Source organism: Cherax quadricarinatus, chromosome 84, assembly GCF_038502225.1.
Source record: "Cherax quadricarinatus isolate ZL_2023a chromosome 84, ASM3850222v1, whole genome shotgun sequence".
Lineage (NCBI taxonomy): Eukaryota > Metazoa > Arthropoda > Malacostraca > Decapoda > Parastacidae > Cherax > Cherax quadricarinatus.
The window spans coordinates 12,125,443-12,148,531 of NC_091375.1; the positions used below are offsets into that span (position 1 = coordinate 12,125,443).

The 23,089-nt window shown below is 39.5% G+C and overlaps 3 protein-coding genes across 3 annotated transcripts in view; 2 read left to right on the forward strand and 1 right to left on the reverse strand.

Moving 5' to 3' along the window:
* The window catches only part of LOC128704378 (actin-57B-like), a 180,244-nt gene that overhangs the window by 142,531 nt on the left and 14,624 nt on the right, over positions 1 to 23,089 (reverse strand). The window lies entirely within an intron of this gene.
* On the forward strand, positions 443 to 7,304 carry LOC128704384 (actin-3, muscle-specific-like). The gene is made up of 2 exons (XM_070103090.1): positions 443 to 592; positions 5,958 to 7,304. The coding sequence occupies exon 2, from the start codon at positions 5,976 to 5,978 to the stop codon at positions 7,104 to 7,106; it is 1,131 nt and encodes a 376-aa protein (XP_069959191.1). The 5' UTR covers positions 443 to 592; positions 5,958 to 5,975; the 3' UTR covers positions 7,107 to 7,304.
* LOC128704365 (actin-3, muscle-specific-like) lies at positions 14,590 to 18,468 on the forward strand. Its single transcript, XM_070103091.1, has 2 exons — positions 14,590 to 14,740; positions 17,084 to 18,468. The coding sequence occupies exon 2, from the start codon at positions 17,102 to 17,104 to the stop codon at positions 18,230 to 18,232; it is 1,131 nt and encodes a 376-aa protein (XP_069959192.1). The 5' UTR covers positions 14,590 to 14,740; positions 17,084 to 17,101; the 3' UTR covers positions 18,233 to 18,468.

Sequence of the window (23,089 nt, forward strand, 5' to 3'; positions counted from 1 at the left end):
AAAGAAAGACGGTCGATTTTAATTATGAGATTTGGTAGACATTACGTGAGTAGAAAGAGAAAAGAGAAAGTGATGGGGGATAACAGAGGCTGAGTAGACAGTGTGTAGTAAAGACGGTATACAGCACTGCAGAAATATATATACAACCTTGGACCGGTAACTCGTACCCACGTCACTCACGCAACCCAATACTGACTTAAAGAAAACCAGGCGTGTTTATATTACCCTAAATCGGATGATATAACACAAGAGTGATGTAGGAAAACATCTGGATGTGATTTCTGGGCTCTTACCCATCAGAAACCCTGAAACATCATAAACATACGTTATTTCTGAGTCATTACCGATCAGATACCTTGAAATGTTATAAATATATGGCTAATATTAACAGGAAGGCACGAGCGGCCGTCTCTTGCCAAATTCAGAGGAGGACAACCAGCCTTTACAAACACCCCTACCTGGGAAAATACAAGATTATGCGACAAACGTTGACCATATTTAGTAAGAGGGAATATATGGAGGGTATATAAGAGGGAGCTCCAACACGTCGACCCTTAGTGTACTTCAGCCTCAGGATACGTCGAGGACCTGTGTAAGTGACATGGCGTATTGAGAATATCTTAATATAGTATCTAGGTTAATTAAGATAGAATAGTGAGCCCCTCAGATGCTTAATGCAGCACTTAGATTAACAGAGAAGTGTGAACGTTTGTGTCAGGCGCTTAATGCATCGCTTAGATCAATTAACAAAGTGAGAACGATTGTGTTAGGCACTTAATGCATCGCTTAGATCAATTAACAAAGTGAGAACGTTCGTGTCAGGCACTTAATGCATCACTTATATCAATTAACAAAGTGAGAACGATTGTGTCAGGCACTTTATGCATCACTTACATCAATTAACAAAGTGAGAACGATTGTGTCAGGCACTTAATGCATCACTTATATCAATTAACAAAGTGAGAACGTTTGTGTCAGGCACTTAATGCATCACTTACATCAATTAACAGTGAGAACGATTGTGTCAGGCACTTATTGCATCACTTACATCAATTAACAGTGAGAACGATTGTGTCAGGCACTTAATGCATCACTTATATCAATTAACAAAGTGAGAACGATTGTGTCAGGCACTTAATGCATCACTTATATCAATTAACAAAGTGAGAACGATTGTGTCAGGCACTTAATGCATCACTTACATCAATTAACAGTGAGAACGATTGTGTCAGGCACTTAATGCATCACTTACATCAATTAACAGTGAGAACGATTGTGTCAGGCACTTAATGCATCACTTACATCAATTAACAGTGAGAACGATTTTGTCAGGCACTTAATGCATCACTTACATCAATTAACAGTGAGAACGATTGTGTCAGGCACTTAATGCATCGCTTATATCAATTAACAAAGTGAGAACGATTGTGTCAGGCACTTAATGCATCACTTATATCAATTAACAAAGTGAGAACGATTGTGTCAGGCACTTAATGCATCACTTATATCAATTAACAAAGTGAGAACGATTGTGTCAGGCACTTAATGCATCACTTACATCAATTAACAGTGAGAACGATTGTGTCAGGCACTTAATGCATCACTTACATCAATTAACAGTGAGAACGATTGTGTCAGGTGCTTAATATATCGTATAGCTTAATAACAACAGCGAGAATGTGTTTTGCATTTAGTATGCAATTTTGATTAATGAAGGTAACTTAGTGAAGAATTAGACACATATGTAACATCTGGGTAGCTTAACCAGTAGACGTTTAGCCATCCAGTGGCTTTATCACTGCAAATTCAAGCACATAATTGGAAGACCTTAGTGAAAGTGAGTTCAACAGACACTCATGACTCGGATTAATGATGATAACGTAGCGTAAGTGATTATAAGAGGCACTCATTAACACAGATAGTGCACTGAGTAACTTCAAATAGAACTTAGTACATCATTTGTATGCATGAAGGTTACAATCCGCTCTATGATTTTTCACCCTGCTAAAAGAAAATGTCCTGGATTTTAAGAATGCAGTGGAAGCTTCGAAACATTGACAGTGTTGAGAGTCGTGCAGTTTTGTTTACAAAGTGGGCAATGTTTAGTACTTGGGACTATATCTGTGAAGATGGGATATGAATATTTTTGTATGTGAAGTTACGGGTAGTAGTTCCAGTGAAAGACGTTTCGCCCACAAGGGACTCGAGCGAAAGATGCTCTTTGTAGGCATAGATATATTGTAGTATATGCATCTGTTGCAACGTTTAGTATATGTTACAACGTTTTGCACCTGTTGCAGTGTTTAGTACATGTTGCAACGTTTTATACCTGTTGCAATGTTTTGTAAATATTGAAATAGTTAATAGGAAACACTACTATCAGCCAACAGATCAACACAGTGTTCACTATCATAGATCAACACAGTGTTCACTATCATAGATCAACACAGTGTTCACTATCATAGATCAACACAGTGTTCACTATCATAGATCAACACAGAGTTCACTATCATAGATCAACATATGTTCACTATCATAGATCAACATATGTTCACTATCATAGATCAACACAGTGTTCACTATCATAGATCAACACAGTGTTCACTATCATAGATCAACACAGTGTTCACTATCATAGATCAACACAGTGTTCACTATCATAGATCAACACAGTGTTCACTATCATAGATCAACATATGTTCACTATCATAGATCAACACAGTGTTCACTATCATAGATCAACACAGTGTTCACTATCATAGATCAACACAGTGTTCACTATCATAGATCAACATATGTTCACTATCATAGATCAACATATGTTGATCTATCATAGATCAACATATGTTCACTATCATAGATCAACACAGTGTTCACTATCATAGATCAACACAGTGTTCACTATCATAGATCAACAGTGTTCACTATCATAGATCAACAGTGTTCACTATCATAGATCAACACAGTATTCACTATCATAGATTAACACAGTATTCACTATCATAGATTAACACAGTATTCACTATCATAGATCAACACAGTGTTCACTATCATAGATCAACACAGTGTTCACTATCATAGATCAACAGTGTTCACTATCATAGATCAACACAGTGTTCACTATCACAGATAAATACCTGTTCACTATCATAGATCAACACAGTATTCACTATCATAGATCAACACAGTGTTCACTATCATAGATCAACACAGTGTTCACTATCATAGATCAACAGTGTTCACTATCACAGATCAATACCTGTTCACTATCATAGATCAACACAGTATTCACTATCATAGATCAACACAGTGTTCACTATTGCAGATCAACACAGTGTTCATAATCATATATCAACAGTGTTCAGTATCACAGATCAACACAGTGTTCACTATCGCAGATGAACACAGTGTTCACTGTTGCAGATCAACAGTATTCACTATTGCAGATCAACACAGTGTTCACTATCGTATATCAACACAGTGTTCACTATTGCAGATCAACAGTGTTCATTATCATAGATCAACACAGTGTTCACAGTTATATATCAACAGTTTTCACTATCACGCATCAACACAGTGTTCACTATCACGTATCAACACAGTGTTCACTATCACGCATCAACACAGTGTTCACTATCACGCATCAACACAGTGTTCACTATCACGTATCAACACAGTGTTCACTATCACGTATCAACACAGTGTTCACTATCACGTATCAACACAGTGTTCACTATCACGTATCAACACAGTGTTCACTATCACGTATCAACACAGTGTTCACTATCACAGTGTTCACCATCAGACACTGACACACTAACCACCATCAACGAAAAAGAAATTTCCATTAAGTTTGAATTCCCTCTACAACATTCCATCACTGATTGGATTCAATGCAATATTAGCTCTTATTTCTCCACTTTAAATACGTGTCAGCGTTTTAAATTCTTCATGTCACAGTCAGTCACCTTTAAGGCCTAATAAGCTGGGGTTATCTGTAAAATTAGAGGCCTAGAATGTATGTAGAAGTAAGATATCTCTTCTTACAAGCAGTCAGTCACCTTGAAGGCCTAATAAGCTGGGGTTATCTGTAAAACTAGAGGCCTAGAATGTATGTAGAAGTAAGATATCTCTTCTTACAAGCAATGATAAGACTGTTTTGGTTATCTTTATTCTGCAAACGTTTCGCCAGCCAGTGCCTTCTTTAGTCTAATGCAGAGAAAGTAAGATGAGAAAATAAGTTGGAGGTACTCAATCCCTCATCCTGGAGTCGATTTTTTCAGTCTCTCAAGACTGTTAACTGAACATATCGACTCCAGGCTGAGAGACTGATTGTCTCAAACTTCTCCTTCTTATCTTCCACCTTTCTGTGTATTAGACTGAAGAAGCCACTGGCTGGGGAAACGTTTCCAGAATAAAGAGACCCAAATGTTGCATAAGCGTCTCGTTTATCAACACGTCCAGGGCTATCCCAGCTAAGTCAAACACAGTACCGAAAAAACAAAGGCTTACTACATACTAGTGTATCCTAAAATAATATTTGTAATAAAGGTGAAAATGGAATTCAACACCGACAGGTTGATAAGACATGTGCAGCACGTAGGTATCTTTATACCGAAACGTTTCGCCTACTCAGTAGGCTTTTTCAGTCGAGTATAGAAGAGCTAGTAGAAGCAGTAGAGATGTGAAGACGATACAATCAGTAAAGATACTTAACTGTTGCACATACGTCTTACTCATCAAGATTTGTTATGGTGCCTAAACAATGAATACTAGAACACGAAGAACCGAACGAAGATTAAAAAGAGAATTCGTGTAACAGTTGCAGATGTATAACTAAATGATTAGACATACAACAGGAAGATATCTTTTGATGCTCACTGTTTCACTAGCAACATGTGTCTGAAGAATATAATAGTTAAGACGTTGAAGAGATTGCTTATATGTATTTAGTGCCAGTAACGCTGTTCACAGGTTCTCGGGATGTACGGGGACACGGGTTGCGTTCAGTTAGTAATATAAACAAATGAAGTTCTGAGTCTCATCAGAGACACGGGGTGCGTTCAGTCAGTAATATAAACAAATGAAGTTCTGAGTCTCATCAGAGACACGGGGTGCGTTCAGTCAGTAATATAAACATAAGAACATAAGAATGGAGGAACACTGCAAAAGGCCTACTGGCCCATGCGAGGCAGGTCCTTATCAAAACGACTACCACCCAAAGCTTCCCCAGAAACAACTCCCGTACCCAATGAAACAAATGAAGTTCTGAGTCTCATCTGAGACACGGGGTGCGTTCAGTCAGTAATATAAGCAAATGAAGTTCTGAGTCTCATCAGAGACACGGGGTGCGTTCAGTTAGTAATATAAACAAATGAAGTTCTGAGTCTCATCAGAGACACGGGGTGCGTTCAGTTAGTAATATAAACAAATGAAGTTCTGAGTCTCATCAGAGACACGGGGTGCAGTAAGTTACTAATATAAATAAATGAAGTTCTGAGACTCATCAAGTTTACCTAATTTCAATGTACATCCGTGTTGCCTTAAAATCTGAGGTATAGTTCAATAACCTTGTAAGTGGGCTTCAGTATATTCGGGTAATGAGTTCTATCACTTAATATATATTGTCTGTTGTGTCTGTAAAGATGTGATCTGGCGGGACAACACATGTCTAGTGTTTAACAAACGGCAGTTCACCGATATATATCTTTTTAGAAACACTGAAATTAATGTTACAATACCTTTGTAAAAGTTGGATAGAACATCATCAGATCAGAATATTTCATTGATTTTGTAGAATTTTGTACTAAATTTAAGATGTATTTAAGATACATTGCGCATTTAATAAATTTTAGCATCGTTATGTTGCTAAGTTTCATAAGTATGAAAGGCTCAGATTTTAATACTAATTCACTTTTAGTAAATATTCGCTAAGTAACGCATTAAACCCATTTCAGATCTAAGACCACTCCACCATGTGTGACGACGAGGTGAGCCCTTTGGTTGTGGACAATGGCTCCGGCATGGTCAAGGCCGGCTTCGCTGGTGACGACGCTCCTCGCGCTGTCTTTCCCTCCATCGTCGGCCGTCCTCGTCACCAGGGTGTGATGGTCGGTATGGGTCAGAAGGACGCCTACGTCGGTGATGAGGCCCAGAGCAAGAGAGGTATCCTGACTCTCAAGTACCCCATCGAGCACGGCATCATCACCAACTGGGACGACATGGAGAAGATCTGGCATCACTCCTTCTACAACGAGCTGCGTATTGCCCCTGAGGAGTCCCCTGTCCTCCTCACTGAGGCTCCTCTCAACCCCAAGGCCAACCGTGAGAAGATGACACAGATCATGTTTGAGACCTTCAACACCCCAGCCATGTACGTGGCCATCCAGGCCGTGCTGTCCCTGTACGCCTCCGGTCGTACCACAGGTATCGTGCTCGATACTGGTGATGGTGTCACCCACACCGTCCCCATCTACGAAGGTTACTGTCTTCCCCACGCTATCCTTCGTCTCGACTTGGCTGGCCGTGACTTGACTGCCTACTTAATGAAGATCATGACAGAGCGTGGTTATTCCTTCACCACCACGGCTGAACGAGAAATCGTTCGTGATATCAAGGAAAAACTTTGCTATGTTGCTCTTGATTTCGAAAATGAGATGAATATTGCTGCTGCTTCCTCATCTCTTGAGAAGTCCTACGAGCTTCCTGATGGTCAAGTCATCACTATTGGTAACGAACGTTTCCGCTGCCCAGAGTCACTGTTCCAGCCTTCCTTCCTGGGTATGGAATCTGTTGGTATCCACGAGACCGTCTACAATTCCATCATGAGGTGCGACATTGATATCAGGAAGGACCTGTTCGCTAACAACGTTCTCTCTGGTGGTACCACCATGTACCCTGGTATTGCTGACCGCATGCAGAAGGAAATCACTGCTCTGGCTCCTTCTACCATCAAGATCAAGATCATTGCTCCTCCCGAGCGTAAGTACTCCGTCTGGATCGGTGGTTCCATCCTGGCCTCACTGTCCACCTTCCAGACCATGTGGATCACCAAGGAGGAGTACGACGAGTCCGGCCCCGGCATCGTCCACCGCAAGTGCTTCTAAAAATCCTATTTTCAAAATGAACCGAAGCAAACCGCATATATTGTCAATTATTTATTTTTTATAAAAACTACTATAACTTAATAAACAAATACTTTTACTTACGACTGTATAACAACGACTTGTAAATCAAAACAAGGGAAATTTAAATATTTTTTGTACGTCTTATGTTCATTGTTTCAATTATACTTCCTAAATATATTATTATTTATATATACCCTTATTAGGAACCAATTTAATTAGACAAGACTGATGATTATAAATGCATTATTATACAATGATAAGATTATAGACAACATTCAAAGTAAACAAGACTCTCATTTGGAAGGAGTAAAAGAGATTTACGAATGTAAATCTATATATATATATATATATATATATATATATATATATATATATATATATATATATATATATATATATATATATATATACATATGGTTGTTTAATATATTTATAGATGGGGTTGTAAAAGAAGTAAATGCTAGGGTGTTCGGGAGAGTGGTGGGATTAAATTATGGGGAATCAAATACAAAATGGGAATTGACACAGTTGTTTTTTGCTGATGATACTGTGCTTATGGGAGATTCTAAAGAAAAATTGCAAAGGTTAGTGGATGAGTTTGAGAATGTGTGTAAAGGTAGAAAGTTGAAAGTGAACATAGAAAAGAGTAAGGTGATGAGGGTATCAAATGATTTAGATAAAGAAAAATTGGATATCAAATTGGGGAGGAGGAGTATGGAAGAAGTGAATGTTTTCAGATACTTGGGAGTTGACGTGTCGGTGGATGGATTTATGAAGGATGAGGTTAATCATAGAATTGATGAGGGAAAAAAGGTGAGTGGTACGTTGAGGTATATGTGGAGTCAAAAAACGTTATCTATGGAGGCAAAGAAGGGAATGTATGAAAGTATAGTAGTACCAACACTCTTATATGGGTGTGAAGCTTGGGTTGTGAATGCTGCAGCGAGGAGGCAGTTGGAGGCAGTGGAGATGTCCTGTCTAAGGGCAATGTGTGGTGTAAATATTATGCAGAAAATTCGGAGTGTGGAAATTAGGAGAAGGTGTGGAGTTAACAAAAGTATTAGTCAGAGGGCAGAAGAGGGGTTGTTGAGGTGGTTTGGTCATTTAGAGAGAATGGATCAAAATAGAATGACGTGGAGAGCGTATAAATCTTTTCGTCCTCGAAAAGGTTGGAAGGAAGGGGTAAGGGAGGTTTTGTGGGCGAGGGGTTTGGACTTCCAGCAGGCGTGCGTGAGCGTGTTAGATAGGAGTGAATGGAGACGAATGGTACTTGGAACCTGACGATCTGTTGGAGTGTGAGCAGGGTAATATTTAGTGAAGGGATTCAGGGAAACCGGTTATTTTTGTATAGTCGGACTTGAGTCCTGGAAATGGGAAGTACAATGTCTGCACTTTAAAGGAGGAGTTTGGGATATTAGCAGTTTGGAGGGATATGTTGTGTATCTTTATACGAATATACTTCTAAACTGTTGTGTTCTGAGCATCTCTGCAAAAACAGTGATTATGTGCGAGTGAGGTGAAAGTGTTGAATGATGAAAGTATTTTCTTTGTGAGGATTTTCTTTCTTTTTGGGTCACCCTGCCTCGGTGGGAGACGGCCGACTTGTTGAAAAAAAATTATATATATATATATATATATATATATATATATATATATATATATATATATATATATATATATATATATATATATATGTATATATATATATATATATATATATATATATATATATATATATATATATATATATATATATATATATATATATATATATATCACATAACAAAAGTTCGTTGAACAAGAATAAATGCATTTTTTTGCTAGTTTAACGAATTAGTTGACACTACTTTCTAATGGTCATAGTGCACTTTCTAGGAGACATAAACCAAGTCTCCGTTACTCTGCAATCATTAAGTTATTACGTGTTAGGTTAAGTTATATAAAGTTCGTCAGGAAACAAGACAAGTGTTTCCTGACGCTGGTCATCTGACCGAGACCTTCCGCTGGCTTATCGCTCCACACCTTCAAAAATCATGGTCATGATTATAATTATTTCATATATACCTGTTGCATGTCTCTCACAATACCACTCATAATCTTAGAGATACATAATCTTTTCGTTATGTTACGTGATTGTAGATTCCATACGAAGTGGAGAATTAGACACATGTCCAACATCTGGGTAAGACACATGTGTAACATCTGGGTAAGACACATGTGCAACATCTGGGTAAGACACATGTCCAACATCTGGGTAAGACACATGTGCAACATCTGGGTAAGACACATGTCCAACATCTGGGTAAGACACATGTCCAACATCTGGGTAAGACACATGTGCAACATCTGGGTATGTAAGACACATGTCCAACATCTGGGTAAGACACATGTGCAACATCTGGGTATGTAAGACACATGTCCAACATCTGGGTAAGACACATGTCCAACATCTGGGTAAGACACATGTGCAACATCTGGGTAAGACACATGTGCAACATCTGGGTAAGACACATGTGCAACATCTAGGTAAGACACATGTGCAACATCTGGGTATGTAAGACACATGTCCAACATCTGGGTAAGACACATGTGCAACATCTGGGTAAGACACATGTGCAACATCTGGATAAGACACATGTGCAACATCTGGGTAAGACACATGTGCAACATCTGGGTAAGACACATGTGCAACATCTGGGTAAGACACATGTGCAACATCTGGGTATGTAAGACACATGTCCAACATCTTCACCATCTGGGTGTCTTTATTTGTAGACTTTTCGCCCAAATCTTGTGAGTGACACTAAGGACAGAGGCGATTTAAAAAAAAAAAAAGCCAAACCTCCTACAATGATTCTGAATTCTTTCAGAATTCAGAATCATTCTGAATTCAACAATTCAACGATTCAATTACGAGTTTGTACAGTGATTCCGAAGGTTTCACTGATTCCTGCACGCCCCCTACAATGATTCTCAAGTGCTCGCTCATACACTGCTCCCCGTGATACTGAGGAAATATCAGTATTTAAGATGCCTTAATTCACACAACATGGAAGTTAATGTGTAAATTTGTTTAATTATCGAGATAAATTCTCTTGGTTAACGCTGTGAGCTCTACAATTGTACAGAATTATGTAACCTGAATGGGCACCTTTTTCTCTCCTCGAAGCCTGGTCATGGACCGGGCAGCGGGGGCGTTGACCCCTGGAACACCCTCCAGGTATGAGTTTACCTAACCTCATTAAATTAGAATTATTTTTTAGCATAATATACAAAGTGTGATTTGCATGTTATAAAATATTAAGTATTTAGAAAGGCACTAACATAAGAACATAAGAACGAAGGAGCACTGCAGAAGGCCTACTGGCCCATGCGAGGCAGGTCCAAGTCTCCTACATGCTCAAGCCAATGCACCCAACCTAGTCAGGTTAGGTCACATTGACTTAAGGGAGGAACACGGCAACCGACCTGGTAGCACAAACTATCAGGTCCAACTCACACCCACCCACATCCACTCATGGCTGAGCATTTCTGGTAACAAGGGAATGGATGGGGACTGAACCCTTGACCAGTCGTAAAACTGACAGGTCAGTGCGTTAACCACTGGGCCAGCTAGCTCTAATAAGATTCACCCACGAATATCTCTATACACCGTAGGGAAGGTTAGCATGGGCCACCACTGTGACCACAAATTCAGGTTTTTTAAATATGAATCCCACACTAGCGTGGCTGTGTTGTGCTCTAGCTCGTGTCCCTTCAAAAACATCCGAGTTTATTCTATGGGTCAGGGCTCTGCAAATGCTCAACTTAGGTAAACTGGAGTTTACCCAAGTTTAGGGATCTGCGCTCCACATCCTGACTCTCAGCTTAAGGGATCCTGTGGCAAGTACTTTATTATAAACTTACAGAATGAAAAGGCACAATACCGGTCCGAAACGTCGCACTAAGTTTCTGTCTCCTACGCACGGGTTATCTGTGTAGTTGAATCACGTTAGTCTTACGATCTTAATAACCAACATCGCTCACTATTTACCACTACGACGGGGACGACTGTCATCATACTCTGTGAACACCAGTCATCAGCTGCTGTGGATCTGACCCTAATTTCACTGGTGAAGGCTCCAGCTGCCTCCAAAACTGTACCAAAAATGTTTTATTCCTATAGACACTCGTCACAGTCAGTTCCCACTTCAATCTTACGAACGAATTCTGTCTCGTCTGCATAATTTGGCTGCTTAATGGGGTTTTAAGGGCTATCAACTACACGAGGACTATGAAGGTTGCACGGTAACCCTTACAAAATAGGGGTAACATATGAAAATACTTAAATATCTAAAATAGGGGTAACATGAAAAAACTTAAATATTTAAAATAGGGGTAACATGAAAATACTTAAATATTTAAAATAGGGGTAACATATGAAAAAACTTAAATATTTAAAATAGGGGTAACATATGAAAATACTTAAATATCTAAAATAGGGGTAACATATGAAAATACTTAAATATCTAAAATAGGGGTAACATATTTAAATATATAACATGTTTAAATATATAAAATAGGGGTAACCTTTCAGCATATATACGCTGGGAGAGGTGCACCTCTCAGTGTATATATGAGTGGGAGCGCCAAATGCTGGCGGCATCATCCTTGTCCTGTTTCCCGACAAACCTTACCTTTTCTGTACTCGACTGAAGAAGCCTACTGTGTAGGCGAAACGTTTCGAAATAAAGATACCTAACTGTTGTATATGTGTCTTACCTAACAACCTGTCGGTATTTTATACCATTTTATTGTTCAATCTGTCAGACACTGTAACACAAGGGTATCTTGGTACAGACCTACAATCAACTTCGACAAACCTCTACTAGTGAGAACGGCTGGATTTGAGAGGGACCTGTCCTCCCAACATCTGAGTTCTTACCTCTCCTAGTGACCTACGTCTCACCTCCTGGCGCTATATAAAGCTCCATCCTGTCACTTCATCTCCATATTGTTTCATACCATGGAACAATGCTCTTCTCCAGACTGAGGGACTGACCACCTCAAAACTTTAAGGGTGATGGACTGATTACATCGTCTTCAAGTATCTTCTGCTTCTATCAACTTTTCTGTACTTGACTGAAGAAGCCTACTGTGTAGGCGAAACGTTTCGAAATAAAGATACCGAACTGTTGTATATGTGTCTTACCTAACAAACCTTACCTAACCTAACGTCTCCCGTGGGGAAAGTAGGAACTCTCGCCTTATTTAATGTTTCTACCCAATTCCATAATCTTAAACTTGTTGGGGATGAATCTTCTCTTATTCATTTCTGTTACAACTTATGACTAAGGGACCAAACACTTGCAACTTACAGTTTTGAAGCCTTGCTTATCAACCTTTACGATTTCTGCTTCCATTATTTTTTTTGGTGCAGCGAAGAGATTTATCTGGTCTCCCATTTTCATCTTGTTCACATGGATCAGTCTTAGAGACAGATACTGATCTATTATAAAACTAATGGAGCCTAAACTTCAGGGCCCTTAATCCCAGAGGGGCCCAAAAGATTAAGCTTGAGGGTCCCTAATTCCGGAGGGGCCTCAGAAACCACTTTAGTCCATATTGTTTAAAAGTTTTGGATTTGCTATATGAGAAGGATTTTTAGAAAATATTAATAATATAGTGTAATTCAATAAAATAAATCTGAAAAGTTATTAAAGTATTATGTAGGCCTAGCTGTTGTAGGCCTAGCTGTTGTAGGCCTAGCCGTTGCTGATTGCGAAGGCCCCCCATAACAGTTCAAGCTTCAGGGCCCCAAAAATGTAGCTCCACCACTGGTAAGAGACTGTATCAGATATCTTTTGACAGTCCAAAAATATGAGATTAATCTAAAAAAAATATTATAATCATGGGGAGAGCTAAACCCGTAGGATTATACAGCGCGTGGGGGGTGGTGGAAGGTATTCAGGCTCAATTTAGGGAACCGGAGCACAGATCCAATTCCTTAGAACAAGAGCCTAAAATAAAAACAAAACCATAGCACATTTTTTACTAGTTAAAAGCATGGGTGAGGGTCGGGCAGTTCGGAGAATCACCCGAACTGTGATATCAATTCACTTCTTGCGATATGAAGGCTGGATAAGTGCGAATGCGCTTAATAATAACCCACATGGAGACAGAAACTCTTGAGATTGATTGAGCTGTATGTTTCGATCCCCTTCTGGGGTCCTCTTCAGAAGGTATCAGCTGAAGATGTTCCCAGAAGGGGGTCGAAATATATAGAGCAATCAGTCTCTTGAGTTTCTGACCCATGTGGGGTTCTTGCTGAGTAATGATAAGCGTTGATTATACTTCCGAAGTGAAGTCTATTGTCGACTCAGTATCCATCCTGTGGACGGTAGTGCAAAAGCATATGGATACACATAAGGCCTAGGAACTAGGCCCCAAAAGGGTTACTAGGAGAACATCTGGATTTATATCTACAGTTCACTTATCTGGTATCTCATTTTCATTAATATCTGGGTGGAAGGGGTGATGGGAAGTCAGGCCTCGCTCAGTCCAAACTACTGATTCACAAATATAAATTTTTCTCACAGGCCTTGCATTTAATCTCTTTGTGGTTAGATTCTCTTATCACCTTACATGTATGTGACACTAGTTTTGTGCTGTGTATTTCTGTGTATGTTACGATTTGAGTTTGACAGTGGTTGTTAATTTCTGATTTATTCCGTATGTACGTACGTACGTATGTGTGTGTGTGTGTGTGTGTGTGTGTGTGTGTGTGTGTGTGTGTGTGTGTGTATGTCAGCGAGTGCACTGGATACACTTCAGTCAACCTTCTCAACCAGAGCTGTCAGACCAGCCATTTTTTCTTAAAGATCAATTACTTTCGACTTTTCACTCTGTCGATTGAAAGATATCCACGAAAACTAAATGGGTAGTCAATTATTTCTGGTGTCGCACCGATACTCAGGAACCTGACCCAAACTCGCTATAAGTAACATAATATAGCTTATTCCCAAGTAACGCATCTAAACACAGCCTCTTTGCGTTCGTATTCGAACCTATTTACAAAACATTTCGTGTCATAAAAAAAGGCTTCAGAAAAATAAAAAGGCTTGGTTATTTTAAAGCAGTGTAACGTGACATGCAAGAAATACTTGCAACACTCATATTAATATAATTATTACTTAGCTAACAAGAGTGAACGTCAAGACGACAACAAACACAGCCGGACTGACCGTGTACAACTGTGACAATAACTGGCCTTCTCCACACTGTTTACATAATTATGAGCGGATTATATCTTTAACCATAAATAAAGAGCATTTTACGACTTCACACAACTTTCTCAATATCACTTTAGCTTCTAAGGGGATTGTAAAATAATGTAAAAAGTAGAGTCTTCAAATATTAATTCATTTGATAGATACCCGAGGCAAAGTAGAAAGAGGCATATCGATCGGCTCCCTAAAACAACTATAAGAGAAAGGAAACAAAAACATAAACATTGAACGACCACTGTCGTCCTTATTTAGCAAGAGGAAGTAAATTGATGGTGTATATAAGTGTAGAAGTATAAACCTCAGCTCTTAGTGTATTTGAGAGCCTCAGGATACGTCGACGTCAGTGTACGTGGCTCTTGGTTGAGATATACACCACTCTCACTTTCATGGGAGTGTATATTTGTCGCTGTGATTTGTGTATATGGATGTCTATGGTGCATCGTCCACTAGACATACAAGGCAGGAACGTTCGTGGTTTGCGTCTACGGCTCACTGTAGTGCATTGTCTGACGGGCAATAAGCATGGGATTCAAGGACGTGATTTGTGTACGTGGTTGAGTGCGCCTTACACCAACCAGATAATAACATTTCAGCATTCTCGTCAGTGCACTCTTACTGGAGTGACTTGTGCACGCCGCTATCCACTGTGAATAGTGCACCATCCATACAACTCTCAAACACTCATTGATGTTCTCTTCATCACGGTGATTGATGTCACAGTGATGTCCATCACTCTTCCATAAGTAAACTTTACAAGACTCGTTTATGTGGCCTCTATCACCATTTTTCTTTTTTTAAGGGGGGGGGGTGAACTATCCACAAAACCCACTGTCCAGCCTTTTTTCCCCTAAAACTTAAAATATAAATAATATAATGGTAACAGAAATGGCAAACAATACTGACAAGTTGATGATTAAGATATATGTACAATACCTGGATATCTTCACCCTGAAGACGTTTCGCCAACCATTAATTTGTGATGATTTATATGCACTAAAATAATCTATTACACTTCCTGACAAAAATTTATGCATTTATATCTAAGAAATAAAACTCGTATATATCAAGTAGTTTAAAACGTTATTGAAAACATTATAAATCTTCAAGTAACACATACGAATTTTTAGTGAAAAATAATTAAGAGGCTTAAGTAAATCGTGTATTGGTTAACGTTAATCGCAAACTGACTTAAACGTATCAGTCATATTGTTTCATACTATGGAACAATGCTCTTCTCCAGACTGAGGGACTGACCACCTCAAAACTTTAAGGGTGATGGACTGATTACATCGTCTTCAAGTATCTTCTGCTTCTATCAACTTTTCTGTACTCGACTGAAGAAGCCTACTGTGTAGGCGAAACGTTTCGAAAAAAAAGATACCTAGCTGTTGCATATGTGTCTTACCTAACAACCTGTCGGTATTTTATACCATTTTAATGTTCAGGCAGCTGATCGTATCAGTCAGGCAGCTGATCGTATCAGTCAGGCAGCTGATATATCAGCTGGTAGTACAGACATTAAGGCAGTGCAGACATTTATTTGTACAATTTCTCGCCCATTATTTGGCTTGTCAAGTGCAAAATAATGGCCAATAAAGAGCTGAATAAATTACGGTCTTTGGTGTAATCGTGTCCTTATCACAATCGTACGTAATTTATCACGGTCCATATTCACTAACTTCTGTCTTCACATATGAAACGAAAATAAATAAAAATACATTAAAATTTAACAGATATATTAAGAGGAAATGTATTTTTGTACCAAATGATCCTTGTAATAAAATACATTACAATTTTAAGGGAGATGTAACAGGAGAAATGTATTTTTGTACCGGATGATCTTCGTAGCCTTTTACAGCTGCAAACTATATATAAACGTATGTTTATATATGTGCTAATCATTGTTTATTTATTTGTGAGGGTGTGGCAAATGGGCTTGGCACGCCTCTCGGGTGAATCGAGGTATCTAGCCTTCAGGAAACTCTTTCGAATGGGTCACTGTGTCGCTTTACAGACCAGCTTATCCAGTACTAGGAAAATTCTTATCGGGAAATGAGCTGGCAAATGAGGCCATCTCATCTTTATTCCCTTTCTTAAAGTACTCATAACCATCACCATTGCTACAATGTATCAGGCCAATGGTGTAGTGTTCCTATAAATTGCTTAGTCATTTAATTTTACACAAACATGATTTTCACTCTTGTCGGAGTCAAGCTCAGTACTTCCAAATTCCATTCTTCTCATGTTATTTGTATTGTACTCTGGTTCATAAAGCTCCCATAACTTACTCTGATATTGGGAGGATCAAAGTCCCAAGCATATAGCTGACCATTTCAGGATATCAGATTCTTAACCTTTGAAGTTGCATCTAGTGGGGCGTACAGTATATACAGAATGTCCTGTACACTGATGTGGCGTATATACATGTCCTGTACCTTAGAATAGTATATGTATTCATATGTTCCATTCGTGAGTGTGACACTTGTATATCCTTTAAGTGAGCGAGATATTAGCTGTCCATGTGTCTGCATTTATGTGTGTATGTGAATATATGTGTATTTGTGCATTTAGCTAGCTGTGGGACCCTGGCCATCAACATTCTTTTACTCACAGACACTAAATATTTAGGTTGATTGCACCAACCATGCCTATTCTTACAAATGATGGCAATTTCCTTTATCCTTTCAGACCTAGCACCACTCCACCATGTGTGACGACGAGGTGAGCCCTTTGGTTGTGGACAATGGCTCCGGCATGGTTAAGGCCGGCTTCGCTGGTGACGATGCTCCCCGAGCCGTATTTCCCTCCATCGTCGGCCGTCCTCGTCACCAGGGTGTGATGGTCGGTATGGGTCAGAAGGACGCCTACGTCGGTGATGAGGCTCAGAGCAAGAGAGGTATCCTGACTCTCAAGTACCCCATCGAGCACGGCATCATCACCAACTGGGACGACATGGAAAAGATCTGGCATCACTCCTTCTACAACGAACTGCGTGTTGCCCCTGAGGAGTCTCCTGTCCTCCTCACTGAGGCTCCCCTCAACCCCAAGGCCAACCGTGAGAAGATGACACAGATCATGTTTGAAGTTTTCAACACCCCCGCCATGTACGTGGCCATCCAGGCCGTGCTGTCCCTGTACGCCTCTGGTCGTACCACAGGTATCGTGCTCGATACTGGTGATGGTGTCACCCACACCGTCCCCATCTACGAAGGTTACTGTCTTCCCCACGCTATCCTTCGTCTCGACCTGGCTGGTCGTGATTTGACTGCCTACTTGATGAAGATCATGACTGAGCGTGGTTATTCCTTCACCACCACAGCTGAACGAGAAATCGTTCGTGACATCAAAGAGAAACTTTGCTATGTCGCTCTTGATTTCGAGAATGAGATGAATATTGCAGCTGCTTCCTCATCTCTTGACAAGTCCTATGAACTTCCTGATGGTCAGGTCATCACCATTGGTAATGAACGTTTCCGTTGCCCAGAGTCACTGTTCCAGCCTTCCTTCCTGGGTATGGAATCTGTCGGTATCCACGAGACCGTCTACAACTCCATCATGAGGTGCGACATTGATATCAGAAAAGATTTGTTTAACAACAACGTTCTCTCTGGTGGTACCACCATGTACCCTGGTATTGCTGACCGCATGCAGAAGGAAATCACTGCTCTGGCTCCTGCCACCATCAAGATCAAAATCATTGCTCCTCCCGAGCGCAAGTACTCCGTCTGGATCGGTGGTTCCATCCTGGCCTCACTGTCCACCTTCCAGACCATGTGGATCACCAAGGAGGAGTACGACGAGTCCGGCCCCGGCATCGTCCACCGCAAGTGCTTCTAAACTGCTAATTTATTTTATTACCATTTATAAATGTATTTTTCATAAGTCCTTCACTGAATTTTTCAATACATATTTTCCACAATACTTCTTTTATCCAAATTGACTCATGGTAAAAGAAATGTATACGACAGGTGCTATTTTTTCCCACTTTTTTCACATTTTCCTCATTTTTCATTTTAAATTTTATAAAACTAGGTCGATTTTCAATTTAAATACAGTTCTTCGATAATAAATATTATGGTTGCTTTATTTTCCTTCGTTGTCTCGATATGCACAAAATTTACAAGAAATATGGCTTCATTGTTTCAATATTAATTAACAATGTCCTATTCGATACAAATTCAGCCATAAAAAAAATATGGTCATACTACAGGGTAAAATACTATTGTAAGTTTATTAACATCTCTAATATGACTGATTTAGTGTCAGTAACAGGAGAAAATAGAAGAATAAAGTGTCATTTGAATAAAAATTAATACAGGTGTGAGAAACTCGCCCTATATTGTGAAAACCCAAAGTTCTTGAGATGAATGGAAGATATTGACATTGGTAATATTGGTCACAGACCAAAGTATGGCTTATATCGATAAAATAAAAAGCAAATCGAGAGATATGGTTGATAACTGAGTTGTGAAAACATGAGATAAGATTAAAAAAACACGGATAATGCTCCCATTGGTTAATAGAAGCGAGATAGTATAATAACCAGATATAAGGTACGATCATATATGGGAAAGTAGATAAGAAAAGAGGTTTTTTTAATGTAAACAATAGAACTAAAGGCAATAGTTGTATACAGGAAGGATAAAAAATAATAAAAATTCTTCACATAGTGTGACAGACTGCTAGGATGAGATCTACAATGTTATACGTATGTATTATATATTGTGTGATGAATAGTTTAGAAAACCGACAAGTTGAAGACCTGAGACACTTCCGCAACATATGGGAATCTTTATTAAAGAAACGTTTCGCCACACACTGGCTTTATCAGTCCAATAAAAAGCAGGAAGATATAAGGAGAGGAGGAGTTTGAAGTTATCAGTCCCTCAGCCTGGAATCGATGTGTTCAGTCCATCACTTATGTAGGAAGTATAGCATAGGGGCCAGGAACGAAGTACTGAATATTAGACACTACAAGCGTAGATTCTATAACTGCTTACTTATAGTTAAACACGTTAATCACACACACACACACACACACACACACACACACACACACACACACACACACACACACACACACACACACACACACACACACACACACACACACACACTATTGTGTTGACCACCCCACCCACTAAAACAAACCTACCTTCAATTAGCTCCACTCCAGCATCAACTGTAATTTTCGACTATACTGTCACCAGTGGCAATAAAACCAGCATTGCCACCACCATGCGTGTTACCACCATTACAGTTACCACCACTTACACCCCCACAATGTCCATTACTACCTCTAGCCACCAAACAACCTTCACTACCCAAGACTTTCACCGCCACCATCACTCCCACACTACGTCTCCCACCACTTCAATTTCCACCATTACACTCTCCATTAACACAACGATTGTCATCCCCACAACCATCATTATCATTCCCTATCCCCCCACTATCATCAACACTATCCCCACAAACATCACCAACAATCTTGAACATCAAAATGGTATACAGTACCGACAGGTATTGAGAAATTCAGTTCCATAGTCTATGGAACTGAATTTCTCCAGGCTGAGGGACTGACAACCTCAAATTCTACGACTTCAAGGGTGATGGACTGATTACATCGTCTTCACATCTCTACTGTTCCTGCCCACTTTCTGTATTCGACTGAAGAAGCCTACTGTGTAGGCGAAACGTTTCGGAATAAAGTTGCCTAACTGTTGCCTATGTGTCCTACCTACCAACCAACAATCTTCACCATTATCACCATCACCACCATCACTAGCATCAACCCCAACCCCCAATTTCTACTAATTTCACAAGATAGTGACAAAAAAGGGCATTAGGAAAGTGATGAGTGGAAATACCACTCATGTTTAAGAGGTTTGATAAATAATTAGGGTGACAGTCGACGCACGAGAGGAAGAGGAGCAAGAGGAAGAACGTATTAGAGAGAGGGACGAACGAGAGGAGTTTTTTTTTTTTTTCTCTGAAGCTCCACTATTCTCTTCTACTCTAAGACTTCTCAAAGAAGCCTTGATGCTGGTGAAGGTCTTTTGATTCTGGGAGCTGGATCACACCTGATTACCTACCTTTCTTCAGGCACTTTATAACCCCCTACGATTTTAACTCTTCCCCCGCAATAGCAATAAGCTTTATTCCTAGTTGATGTTGTAGTGTCACCGTGGGAAGCCTCTCAGTAATACTGTTGATTGAGCTGGCATCCTACCATAGCTCGTTTTACAGTCTAGGAGATTTTATCCTTCCTCAGCTACTTTAAAGGCTAAGACCACCTATCCTACCTCATCTCGATTACAGGCTAAGACTTGCTGCCCTGCTTCATCTCGTTTACAGGCTATGACCTGCTATCCTACCTCAATCTCGTTAACAGACTAAAACCTACTATCCACCTCAATTCACGCGTGCACTGGGTGCACGTACATGCATGTTAGGGTGTGTACGTGAGAGTGAGGGGAGAGAGTGGGTTGGTTCCTTGAGGCCACCTTGACACCGCCCTCACACATAATGGAAGGGGAACCACCAGCGACCAACAATTCACTCAGGAATGCAACAAAACGGGAAACTGGCCGAGTTTCTTGTCCCTTATAGCCAAGTAAAACATTATGAGTATATCCGAGTCTCAACATTTACGTTCCCGTGAGAATTCGAATTATCATTATTATATATAGAATTTCTGAAACCGTAGGGTTCATACAACTCCTTGTAAATGAGATAATCAGGTTTTATCCCAGGAAGTAGAGAGTAGCTCCAATTTCTTGAACTAAGAGTATTTCCTCAGTACCTTTCCACTCTTTACCTTGAAGCAAAAGACAGCATAAACTCAAATATATTCAACGAGTAATCAGCTTGAATCTATCTATCATCCAGTCTTCTCCATTCGCTCAATTTATAATTCAGAATAAAAAGAAATGCATCTCAACGGAATACGTGAAAAACTAATACGTGGGGACTAGTAACCCTTTACAGGATGGGCTAGGGACGATACACAAGAACATAAGGAATGAGGAATACTTCAGCAGACCTACTGGCTTATACTAGGCAAGTTCTTCAGTGTGACTTTACTGAGTCAATGCATCGCTCTGTGTAGAGCTTTAACTGCCAAGTAAAGTCACTGAAGTTACTACCTTGGGTCGCTTTAAAAATAGGTTAGATAAATATATAACTGAGAAGGTTTGGAGTTGAGAAGGATCTACCTATCATGCGCTAGTATATCATATCCTGCAGTGGTATATAACCCTCGGTAATAGTTACCAACAAATTGCTTTAGAAAGATACGTGTGTAACCACTAGGGCATACCGTATTTCGCGGCTTATTAGACGCATTTTTTCCATAAAGTCTTCAAAAACCAGCCTGCGTCCTATAAACTGAAGGTCAGTGACGGGAGCTATAGGTTTGGGGTGTGGGGTAGGCTGCAGCTCACTCAGTTACGTCTGATGCCGAACCACTGAAACTAACACAAGTCTTATAAGCTGCGTCTTATAAGCGGCGAAATACGGTATTTATTAGAAAACGTTTTGGTCCTGGGACCTTGACCACTTCTAACATACTGTCTTTTTAACCTTTGTATGTTAGAAGTGATCAGGTCCCAAGACCGAAACGTCTTCAAATAAATATGTGCTAGTGTTTGCTCACGTGTTTTTCTAAAACATTCCCTGCCTTGCTGTTCCCTTCCTGTGTTCTGTATATACTTTTCGACTGACAGAGCCACTGGATGGCTCAATGTTTCCTTAATAAATAAGTGTGTTTCTTACATATTCCTCGGTGCTAATCACCACTGGTATCCTCTTGTGTTCCTTTTCTAGTGTAAATTTAACAGAAAGCTCGACGGCATAAATCTTCAGCTGTAGGTCCGTGATGTAACATCTGGGCATTATTACGAACATATCAACATATCTATGTTGATGGGGATAAAGGTTGCAAAATTTTTACCACTACAAGTAGGCTGGCTAGCACCACGCTGAGTGGTTACCCCATTGCCATCCCAAAAATTTGTCTGACACGTAGAGCTATCATAGAGAAAAAAGTTCAAATTCACGGTATATGAACACATTACCACGTACATTAATACTGCACGAACACTTTAACATGTTCAATATATATATATATATATATATATATATATATATATATATATATATATATATATATATATGAAGAGAGAGATATCATTTAATTTTTTCTCAAAAAACACTGCTTTCTTATGCTTACTTTATTAATAAATCTTCCAATAGATATTTTCAGTTGATTTTGTAAATCGCAAACAGATTTACCGAAAACCAATTAAATAAATATTGCTATTATTCATGTAAACAAATGGAAAGGAAATTGTTTTACTAAAAGTATTAAACATTGACAGTCAAGACAACTCTCCTATTGATACCTTCTATCAAGGCTGAAGGAATGATCCCCTAAATTCGCCTCTTCTATTTTCTGTGTTGGATTAAGCCGCTGGTTGACGACACACTTCCAGAATAAAGACAGGTGTTACACTTGTGGCTTATTCAAGACAACTCAAGGTAGACTCTGCTTTTTGTAAACGATAAGAATAAAGCCGATATCAAATCGCTGGCTCATCCCAGTACAAGAAATAACGAGACTCTGCTGGAAAGCCACGTTAGGCAGAAAAAAAATACGATATTCCACAATTTTTCACCCATATTTAGGCTTTA

Excerpts from the sequence above, each read along its gene's own strand:
- LOC128704365 (XM_070103091.1), top strand. The coding sequence starts at position 17,102 with ATGTGTGACGACGAGGTGAGCCCTTTGGTTGTGGACAATGGCTCCGGC.
- LOC128704384 (XM_070103090.1), top strand. The coding sequence starts at position 5,976 with ATGTGTGACGACGAGGTGAGCCCTTTGGTTGTGGACAATGGCTCCGGC.